At 43.3% G+C, this 11,504-nt stretch overlaps 1 protein-coding gene across 1 annotated transcript; it reads right to left on the minus strand.

The window, feature by feature from the left end:
- Positions 1-1,739: 1,739 nt before the first annotated feature.
- LOC120573599 lies at positions 1,740-11,093 on the minus strand. The gene is made up of 10 exons (XM_039823416.1): positions 10,535-11,093; positions 8,847-8,986; positions 8,000-8,168; positions 7,796-7,886; positions 5,582-5,745; positions 5,298-5,428; positions 5,051-5,192; positions 4,465-4,564; positions 3,734-3,818; positions 1,740-3,626 (listed from the first exon to the last, which is right to left on the minus strand). Exons 1-10 carry the CDS (start codon positions 10,608-10,610, stop codon positions 3,531-3,533), a joined length of 1,194 nt encoding a protein of 397 aa, XP_039679350.1. The 5' UTR covers positions 10,611-11,093; the 3' UTR covers positions 1,740-3,530.
- Positions 11,094-11,504: the final 411 nt, after the last annotated feature.

Below are 11,504 nucleotides of genomic sequence, written 5' to 3' on the forward strand. Positions count from 1 at the left end.
GTAAATTGTTTTCAAGACAGCCTATCTACAACTTTGGGTTGCCCTAGTCCAGGGGTCACCAACGCGGTGCCCGCGGGCACCAGGTAGCCCCCAAGGACCACATGAATAGCCCTGTTCCAGGCCTGTTCTAAAAATGAAAATTGAATATTGATATTATCGGTTTCCCACCTTGTTAAGTCATTGTTGATAATTATTGTGAGAAATCATTAACATGATCAGTGTCTTCACATAGATGAGCGGCATTAATCATTAATAATCATATATAACTATTAATAATCATATATAACTAAAGGCAAACTGAGCACATTTGTTATTTCAGAAGAGTGTATCAAACTGGTAGCCCTTCGTAAGACTCAATACCCATGAAGTAGCTCTCAGTTTAGAAAAGGTTGGTGACCCCTGCCCTAGTCTAAACTAAATTTAAATCCTTAAAAAGGTACAGTGGCCCTTTTAACATTTAATGATAGATGGTTATTGCAGATTCAATTCTTCACAGTCAAAAAAGACAATTTCAGATAGGCCTATTCATAGTTCTAAAACGGATCCATAAAGTGTGATGCATTAACATTATATAAAGCCATTAGCCAAAACCCTTAGGCTACATTTGTAAAGGGGGCCTTGTACCAATCTTTTGTGAGGACTTGCGTTGATATTTTGGCAGGTTACTTTAGTAGAAACGTTAAACTGAAAATAAAAGCCACCGCCGATATCTGCATTATTTCCTACTGAACTAGCCCTACAAAAGAAGGCTAAGGGCGTTTTCACACATACCTCGTTTGGTCCGGACTTTCGGACTTTTTAGTTTGATCCGAACCAAAATTAAAGGTGTGAAACTTCCCCCGGACCATGGTCCGGATCAAAAGACCAAATTTTGTTCCGACAAAAAGAGGTGGTCTCGGTCCGGACCAAACTGAACCATGATCCGGTTCGTTTATAGTGTGAAAGCATTTTTGGGATGGTTCGGACTTTCGGACCAAATACAGGAATCTCTGGCAGGCTCTCCTCGTGTTACAAGACCGGGGAAGCTCCTTTAAGGAACAGCTCGGTGCTTAGAGAGAGAGAGAGAGAGAGAGAGAGAGAGAGAGAGAGAGAGAGAGAGAGAGAGAGAGAGAGAGAGAGAGAGAGAGAGAGAGAGAGAGAGAGAGAGAGACGGTAAATGCGCTCAGAGCAGACAGCTGTCAGCTATCAGAGCAGAGATTACATCAGCAGTTTATTTGTTAAGTGGTAGTAAATGTAGGCTACAGTGTATGTTTCCGTTTGTCTCTGAATAAATGCTCCAGAAACAAAGTTCCCGTGTCTTGCTTCTCTACATCACAACAAAACAAAAAGAGCCGCGGCAGTAGGGGAGAGCAGCGGTCAGTTGAATAGCCTAAACTCGGACCCAGAGAGAGGATCCGAGAGGACGGGGAAGCCCGTCAACAAACCAATCAGTTCTGAGTATCTGGAGACGCAGCTCACGTATGTGATGACGGCAGGACGTAGTTTTGTCACGTAGAGATCTTTAGTGCGCTTGCAAAACTGCAGTGTGAAACCAAAACTTACCGGATCAAATGTATACAATGTAACAAAAACATGAACCTTGGTCCGGACCTTGGTTCGGACTTTCATGTGTGAAAACGCCCTAAATGTATTCAATTTAAAAAAAAAAAAACTTGGCATTGGTACTTTTACAGTAAGAAAAATATCGGAGCACTTCTTCCACATCTGCTGATTTGACCCAATGACACACAAGCAAAACATCCACTTTCACTTTCTTTATTCTCTGTTGAAGCAGTGATAATCGTCAACAATCAGCCAGCTAATAGTGTCGGTAAATGTAACAAAGCAACAAGAGGCAAAAAAAAAAGAAGGAAGCTTCCCTCTGGTTAAAGGAAGCAAGAGAGAGTGACTAATGGTGATGTGGCATTTTCAGTTTGGGTGCGTCTGAGCAAGCAGAAGTCTACACAATTCTCTGGTATGGCTCACTTTCCAAAGAATTCTGTTGTTATGGTTGTCAGATTTAGGGGATTTATCTGTACGTTATGCTGCTGTCATGATGGCAGTCATACTGGCACAGCACAGAAACTTCTTTTATTTCTTTAACCACTTCCCATTTGTATTCTCCATGTCCTCACACAGGCTTGTACAGCAGGGACACCAACGCTCCTCTCACCAGTAATACCTATTCCAAGACAAAGGTCCCAGTAATAACAGCTTCCAGCTGGCCCACTTGCAGTCTTTATCCAACCAAACACGTGGCCTCGTGGCCGGGTCGGCTCGGTTGGTAGAGCGGGCGCACATGTGTAGGTGTTTGGTCCTTGGCGCGGCGGCCGCAGGTTCGGCTCCGACCTGCAGTTCTTTGCTGCATGTCATTCCCCCTATCTCCTGTCCTGTAGAAATAAAATGCCCCAAAAAATAACCTTAAAAAAAAAAAAAATACACACGCCCTTGTCCTTGTCGTCGTCTTCCTCCCCAGCGCTCGATGCGAGGATATCCGCAGCACAGGGCAGGCGTGATAGCCTTTCTCGTCCTGTTTGTACTGCCCGGTCCATAGCCTGGGTGGCTTATGTTTTTTTTGTTGCCCGACCTCAGATAGTAACTGAACAGCAGCTGATAAGAGACTGACCTCCAGTGGTCGCAGCGGTTCCCTGGCTGCAGCAGTCACAGTGATACGGGGGGGGGGTCAGATCAGTCCAGTACAGAGTGCAACGCGGCTCACTCCTCACCACACCAGTCAGACTTGGCAACTTTACACCACAAGAGGTCAGTGGCACAAAGCGTTCCAGCCTGGTGTTCCCATTCCGGCGCAAAATGAAACTAGGGGTTAATAACACGTGTGTACCGAGGCGACCGTTCTCTGGGATCTGTTCTGATAGTAATCGAATGGGTCTCTAGCATGAAAACAAGCTAGCGCGAACCGCTGATTAGCTTCTAACGCTAGGCTTTTGGGGCACTGGTAGAGTCAAAATAAATCGCTATTTCTATACCACTAACAAGGCTCAGAATAGCACCACACTTCCACAGTAGCACAATGAGGCTCCCTACATGTACACCGAAGCATTGAGAACGCCCTGCTAGAGCTATGTTACTGGTTACTGGTTGCACGGCGTTCGTCGTTCGTCTGGTCGTGACTGTTTTCCCAAAGATGGCACCTGCCTGTATACCCGAAGGTACTGTCTTTATAAAGTAAGTTTTTAATAAACTGTCTGTACACTTACAAAGTTCTCAATGCTTCGGTGTGCATGTAGGGAGCCTCATTGTGCTACTGTGGAAGTGTGGTGCTATTTTGAGCCTTGTTAGTGGTGTAGAAATAGCGATTTCTTTTGACTCTGCCAGTGCCCCGAAAGCCTAGCGTTACAAGCTAATCAGCGGTTCGCGCTAGCTTGTTTCAAGCTAGCGACACATTCGATTAGCATGAAAACATATCCCAGAGAACGGTCGACTCGGTACACGTGTTATTAACTATTGGGCCGGAATTGTCCTTTAAGTTACTCCGTTAATGTTCTTGATGAATTCGCTCAGACTGGGAGTCCGGCTACCCCGCGGCCAGTCTACACCAGCGTGTCAGGAGTTTTCCTGGGGGACAGCGTGATTTTGCAGGGTTCAACGGGTTCTGGCACCGGCGTGTACAGACTCCCCGGTGGGGTCTGAAAGACAGAACAGCAGAATGAGCGTTTGTGGAGACGGAGAGGGGCCTGTGAGTAGAGCATACGCATTATTCATTTAAAAAAAAAAATAAAAAAAAAAAAAGTACCTTAAATTCTTTGTTTCCGTTCAACATCATTTCCTTGAAAATTGCCGAAGGATCCGGTATGGTGGGGCAAATAATGGAGCGGTGCCTAAAAACACAAGACAATGACAGAAATCAACCACACGAACACACCACCTAAATGTCCTATCTGAAATATGACATAAAATTTGCCCAAGTTTCCCAGTTATTATTTATTTTTTTAGATAATTTTTTGGCACCTTTTTAGGCCTTTAATTGACAGGGGTTTGTTGACCATTTTCCAACCACACGCATCCTCACTCTGTCCACTGATTAAACCCTAAAGTTTTAAGTTCCAGAGTTTGCCTGCTGGTGGCAAACTAGGGCCACCAGGTCGATCAGGTTAGTCCATGTTAAAAGGGCATTCGTGCACAACCTATTTCCTGACAATTTATGGCGTTTTTCCATTACATGGCACCTGCTCGACTCGCCTCCACTCCACTCGCATTTTTTGTTTTTCCATTATGATAAAAAAACGTCCCTCGACCCGAGCCGAGCTGATACTAGCAGCGGGTAAGTGCTATGATTAGTCACCAAATCAACATTTATACAAGGACAAGGTGTTGCAATGATCTCAAATACTGTTGCACAGAAGAACGTTTGACAACATCCACTTTTGAAATAGATTGCAACATTTTGTGTAAAGCAATGCGTGCGCCCGGAAATGTACTTGTTACCGTTATCGCTGGCCTACTGTTGCGTTTCCCGAAACCTACCTCCTGAAGCAGTAGCAGGACAGAATGATGCAGGCAGACAGAATGACGGGGATGACGATGGCAACCACCGTCAGTGTCTCGTCGGGAGGCTCATCGGTACCTGGGATGAAGAAGAGATGAAGAAAGAGTTTTCTTCAGCTTTCAAGACTTTCTCAAGCTTTGTGCTTGCGTTACATGTGGTAATTGAGAGAAAGTTGTTGCACATACAAGGCAGGAGAAACTTCGAGAAAGTTTTAATGCAATCAAAGTCAACGTGTTGGTTTTTTCTTCTTCTCAGGGTAAATCCAGACAGCTAGCTAGACTATCTGTCTGAGTTTTCTGTTGCACGACTAAAACTACCTTTGAACGTACACGTTCCACCAAAACAAGTTCCTTCCCGAGGCTGTTTTGCAGCGGCACCTTGGCTCCGTCCGGTGCTTGGCGCCGCCCAAGACGATTGTGATTGGTTTAAAGAAACACGATAAACCAGAGCACGTTTTGCTCCCATCCCGGAACACTGTGTGGACTAGCCAGACCCTCCTCCGCGGCGCTGTGGAGGAAGGTCTGGCAATGCGAGACTATTAAGTACAATTGGGTGGACAGTTACCATAAGGTACAACGTCACCGAAACCGCTGAATATTTCCTTGACGTAGTGACTCGTCCTGGCTCGGGATTTGAACTCGTAATGGCATCTTTTATCGTAGGGCATCTGCCCAGGCTCTCCGGTTGTGGGGAAGTTCAAGCATACCTAAGAAATAGGGAGTGAGCACACAAAACCACAGTGTTGCATTTAGTCAGGTATGGAAGCACTATGTGACTGGTTTAGTATAAACAGTGAAATTTGACTGCTTACTTTGGGCTCATTGCATTTCTTGTAGCAGACCTCGTATTCCCAGGGTACATTTTTCAGGAAATCTGGAGGGAGCCAGCTCAGGTTGAATTTACCTCCTACTTCTGAGACGCTCAGCTTTGGTGAAAGTATTTCTGAGGAAAAAAAAATATTTTTAGCAAAATAAAAAAATAAAAAAAACAATCTTCAATCACTGATTAAACAAGTAGTTTAACAGCAAATGTTTTTATATTTACTTTCACATTCTGTGAAGACATCAATCATAAACTATTAGAGGTAACACCAACCACGTTCAGGTTTAAAAGTGATCCGTCTGGCTCCAGTGTCCAGCTCCAACATTATGCAGATGTCATCGTTGACGGCGTCGACTTCCAGGTAACAACCGTTCCTCGTCGCACCGCTGTAACGCCGATCACACTCTTTCATTTCATCCCGAGAACGATCACAAACCCTGTAAGGACAACATGGGCGGTGGATGAGAGAAATGCAGAGCAGGGAAGGCCACAGCTGGCAGAAACACACTTCTGCAATTCCTTCAGTCGCCCCTAGATGGTCATAAAGTCCACAGATTATCTTCTGCCTATTAATATCTGTGTGGAATTATAGATGTAAATAAATAAATAAATAAACAAACAAACACACCCTGGATAAAGCATTAAAATCACACATAGGCTTTTACCCTGCACTGCTACTGGCCAGGCGAGCACTTCCATGCATATTCTCATTGAATGGTGAAATTCCTAAGAGGAGTTTACATTCAACACACATCTGACAATAAAAAATTCTCAAGAGAATACATTATGATATACACATTGGAAATGAAAAATAAACAGGTTTTCCATCATTTTAAAACCGGTGTACTGTTAACTGACCGGCCTATATAGAGCCTAGATTTCATGATATTTTATGCCTGCTCTGTCCAAACTATACCTATACTATAAGTTTGATTAACTGCTCGTCGTCAAACATTTCAAAAACATTCTTCCTCTCCTGAAAGATTGGAGCACGTCTCCGTCTCCTCAGAGCCATCACAAGCTCCTAAACTGGCAACTCCCAACCACTGGGGAGACCTCTCGAGCGGTCATTTATAACTGGGAGAGTAAGGCCGGCTACACACTGGCTGCGTGGCGTGAGCGTGGCGTCTCTGTTGCGTGTCAGCTGCGTGGATTTTTCTCTGTCTTTACACACCAGAAACATGTCTGACGCGGTGCTGTTGCTGCTAGCCTTGTCTGGACACATGTATGTTTCCCATTGATAAAATGAAATACCATGTTAAACATAAATATATACTGATTTGATTACAGCAAAGACAACGTCGGCAGTTTTGACGGCAAAATAGGCTACAGAATATTTCTGTATTGACAGGTGCAATATTTTTTTAATTACATTAGCTAGAGACTTTCAAACATCAACATGTCATTTATTAATATGTATTTTTGTTAAAATGACATATAAACATCTTTTCCTATTCTATTTTGCCTGGAAACGCTTCCAACACGCTTGCGTGTCGTGTGCAAAATAGCCGTCGGTTCTATTTCTAGCAGCCACGCGTTTTCGGCGCGGCTCGATACGTGTTGACACGCTCAAGCATGTTCCAGGCAAAATAGAATAGTCATTTTGACACAAATACATTTAATAATTGACATTTGGATATTTGAAAGTCTCTAGGTTTTTACATAAATGCAGATATAAATGTAATTTTAAAAAATTATAATAAATAATTATCGATTTTCTAATATTGCACCTGTCAATACAGAACGAAATATTCTGTAGCCTATTTTGCCGTCAAAACTGCCAATGTTGTCTTTGCTGTAATCAAATCAGTATATGTTTATGTTTAACATGGTATTTCATTTTATCAATGGGAAACATACATGTGTCCAGACAAGGCTAGCAGCAGCAGCAGCAGCAGCAGCAGCAGCAGCAGCAGCAGCTGCAGCAGCAGCAGCAGCAGCAGCAGCAGCAGCAGCTGCAGCAGCTGCAGCTGCAGCGTCAGTTGCCACGCAGCTGACACGTAACAGAAACGCCACGCAGGCAGTGTGCAGGAGCCTTATGAGTGATTCTTAGCTTTAAGAAATTTAATAACTTGCTTTTATACTTAAGTTTGAAAGTAGTAGTTGAGACTAAAATGGCTCTTTGAGAAGGTTGATAAATAAAGGGCCCTGGGAACGTTTTGGTCGAAAAGCAGCTTTTAAAGGCATTAACAAATTAGCTATGAAGGGATATCTGCCTGCACAAATGACTTCCCTTAGGAGGAACTATGCAAACATGCAACATGTCACGTTTAATGTTTCTCACATTCTGCCGCATTCTCTACCTGTCCACTAGACGTCCTCAGACGTTTCCAACCGTCCCAGTCAGACCTGAATCTATATGCTCACCTGTTTCCACTTCCCCTGACCAGGCAAGTTAAAACAATAACATAGTCCCTCAGAATATCAACAACCATCATTACAACTTTTCTGCACATATTTTGAATTGGCTGTTGCTGTAATCCTCACCTATAGGAGAGATTAAAGGACTGATTCCCTGGGCTCCAGGAACAGTTCATTCCTGCGGCGTCGATTAAACATCTGATGTCCTTCACTTCAGCTGTGCAGAACAAAAACAAAGAAGTCACATGCATGTGCATACGAAGATTTAAATAGGACTTTAAAAAGCCTCATCTTGGATGCACTGGAGTATTTCAGCTTCCTGCTTCTTACCTCGGGGCTTAGGGGTATGAACGGTAATGGCCACACGTGTGCTCTCATTCGAATGATCGTCACAGGATTTACTGCCGACAGTCCAAACGTCGTACGTCCAATGATCAGAAGCCATCTTTTCTGTGAGAAAGTGTTCTGTGAAATTTCTCCAAGGCATGCACCCCCTGGCCTGGAGGAAAAACAACACAGGCTTCAATGACGGCTATGCTTACACATATTGAAACAGTCCTGCCTCCGACCATCCTCCACGTTACAGCTGTCACGCATGATCAAGAAGGGACCGTTTTGAAAACTCCTCCTCCTTTGTGCGCTCCATGAAAACTTTTTGTAATTTTATTTGTGAATGTTATTTGTCCACGTCATATCCAAACAACATGTATTTTTACTATTTGAGATTAGACAGTGGGTCATATGCAAGAACCTTTTAGTACTGCTCGCTTACATTTTTTTATGTGAGAAGTTAGTTAAAAAACATATTTCTCTGCAAAGTGCTTGTTCAAGCCAAGGGGTCTGCATAAAGACTGAGACAGCTTGAGTGGGATTCTTGCACGACACCTTAGAGGAGTACAGCACTGCATTTAGAAAGTGATTAAAGTGTGTTCTTCGTTGCCATAAAGGAAAAATTGTCCTGTCGCCTAGCACTAATCTAATCAACATACGTTCAACAGCAAACTCTCAAATTTGCAGAGATTGACTGAAAGCATAGCTGAGGAAGTGTACACGTACACACGTACACACGTACACACACACACACGCGCGCACACACACACACACACACACACACACACACACACACACACGCACACGCGCACACGCGCACACACACAGCCAAGAGAATGTTTCCTACTTTATCAGTTTGATCGTTCACCAGGCGGTACTTGTAAAAGACCTCCCGGTCCTGCAGACCTCTGGGGAGCTGCCAGGATACGTTGACGGTAAACGGGTCGAGCCAACTGTAGTTGAGCCCGGTCCGGGGAGGAGGTGGAGCTGTAGGATGACAAATGAGGAATTAATCTCACCTGAAGAATTATTCGCCTAATAAATAAATGACATTTATCACTTCAATTATACATGCCCGGTGCTTTGATCAAGAATATGGTACAACGTATGTCCATGGAGAGACTGCCGTACTGTATATATAAATTGAGAGAGGCAAATTGGGGGTGTATGAGAAAACCTGGAAGCCATTTGACATAGGGGAGCTGCTACTGTGATATACGGGCATATCATTTGCTTTTTGATTGTTGTAGTTGGCTACGGCAGTGGTTACATGCCGCTGGTTTGGAGATAGGGGCCCAGCGGCTCACTTTTTTTAGGAGGTTAAACCCCACATGACTATTTCATAGAGTTAAAAACAGAAACATTTCCCTTAGATTCCGTTTTAGTGATGCATCGTAAAAGACGATTCACTTCCTAAACGTCTGCATCTGAAGTGTCGCAACCACACACGTATTCTGCCCACATAGCCTACTTTTTTTTCTGTTTCCTCTTTATGCCAGTAATATACACTCATGTATTGATTATTTTATAAGGGGACTGCGTTCAATTGTGGCGAAGTGTAAGCTGACCTGCGGTTTATTATGGCAGTTCATATTTTTGTTGCGCGTCTATTCCGCAATCACGGTAATTGATTAGTGTGGCGTCACTATGAGGAATTATGACTCAATTTCTAATAAACCCTTTTCATTAGCAGGTTAACTGAAGGACCCAATAGATTCCTATTATATTCCTGCAAGAGTGTGCCATTTTCTGTGACCACATACAAATGAAATGATCTCAGTGTGCCAATTTTGTGAAAATCCAGCTAATTCACCTATAAATTCAATACGCTTTGGAACATAAAAATAAGTAAAAAAGGTACAATAAAATGAGTTTATATTTCATATGGGAATGCCGAGGACAGAGTAGGAATTATTTGGGATTTTTAAGATGAAAGAGAACTTTACATGAGAGGTTTAATATGATAAAAAAGGGTGTTTTTTTGCCTGCTTTTTTATTTTTATTTTTTACAATGAAAGTGAATGTATCTCGATATTTCTTAAATACAGTGTGCTAGAGCAGCCTATGTGCAGTACGCCTATACGGTAGCTATACTATAGGAATGTTTAGCTAACCTCTTCCATAGTGCTTCAATGTGATGAATGTCTGTGCTCCAGTGTCTATTGCTTGCAGGTTATCCCACTACTTTCTAAAATATTCACAAAGATTTACGGGGGAAAAAAAATTGATTTTGAATTTGATATCCTCAAAAAAAATAAAAATAAACGGGAATAAAATGGAAGTTCTAGTTCACTTTTGTGTCTCCGATTACCGACTTTTATTCGTCACTATAACATCTTCGTTTATAGGCTACAAACGCTAATTGACAGGTGTCCTACAGAATCTCTCAATATAAGCCCATAATACTGAACTCTTTTTTTTTTTTTATTCATAATTATCACAAAACCATTGCGTTGTGTCAAGTAAAACCCCTTAAAAAGCTCACATATGAGGTATAATTACAACGTGAATGCCAGGCAGTGAAGGAGCCTTTACCTGTTGCTTCACAGTGGTATACCGCTGTCATGGCGGTGCATAGAAAGCAGGTGAAAAACTCCCGAGTTAAAGCCATGTTTTGAAGCGTCTGAGGGTTTATTCCGTCTGGAAGCGCTCTTCAAACTCCTTTGGTCCTCTCGTACTCCGAGCACATAAAAAAAAAAAAAACTTAGAGCCCAACAGATAATGTCACTGCATTCAGGAGGCAAAAACAGACGACGTGAGGTCTATCAAAAAGAATAAAAAGAAAAAATGGAAGGTAAACAGAGTCCCCAAAGGCACCTAGCTAGCTAGTCCAAAATCTCGGTCCGCGGTGTCCGCTGGGTGTCCGTCCGTCCGCTCGGTCTAGTGGGAACAGCGGGGGGCGGAGTCGCCGTGAGGCTGGGAGGGATGAGCTGTTAGGCAGCAAGGAATGACAGTAACCCGGTGGGAATGTTAAAGCTCTCCCAAGCAGTATCCCAAACAACGCGAGACACACGTAGCTACTAGCTAGCAGTCTAGAAAAACACTGAGCGTCAAAAGTGTTCGAAGTTAACTTTTTAGGGAGCTGTCGCTGTCTACGTGCAGCTGGCTCGCTTAATGAAGGGCAGACTGCGCATGCGTGGGACCTTAAGTGCGCTCTCCCAAACCACCACACAAGTGCCCTTCCATTTCTCCAGGAAGTCGTCAGCTTCTAAATGAGTCTGTGAATCAATAAGCGCCGATTAATGGCTTTATGCGGCAGAGCAGAGTGAACAAACTGATGTTAGGGAACATACTGTACATATTCCATCTCAGCTGTATTGTTTTCTGAAACCCGTTACACTCGCAGAATGACGAGCTTGTTTCACTGCATTAGTGGCCATTTGTCACTTACACACATTAACACATGGTGGTCCAAGGCTGTTTTTGTAGGCTGTATTATGGGTTTGGCCCCTTTGTTTCAAATTATTAAATTCTTAACGCTGAGAGCCCTAAAGGATTTTTGACA

Source organism: Perca fluviatilis, chromosome 14 (genome assembly GCF_010015445.1).
Source record: "Perca fluviatilis chromosome 14, GENO_Pfluv_1.0, whole genome shotgun sequence".
In the NCBI taxonomy this organism is placed as follows: domain Eukaryota; kingdom Metazoa; phylum Chordata; class Actinopteri; order Perciformes; family Percidae; genus Perca; species Perca fluviatilis.

What these genes read in the sequence shown, in the direction of transcription:
- LOC120573599 (XM_039823416.1), bottom strand. Translation starts at nt 10,610, where the DNA reads ATGGCTTTAACTCGGGAGTTTTTCACCTGCTTTCTATGCACCGCCATG. An exon ending in TCCTTTAATCTCTCCTATAG is followed by an intron (nt 5,746 to 7,795) that starts GTGAGGATTACA and finishes TTGTCCTTACAG; the next exon opens with GGTTTGTGATCGTTCTCGGG. An exon ending in ACGGAAACAAAGAATTTAAG is followed by an intron (nt 3,627 to 3,733) that starts GTACTTTTTTTT and finishes TCTGTCTTTCAG; the next exon opens with ACCCCACCGGGGAGTCTGTA.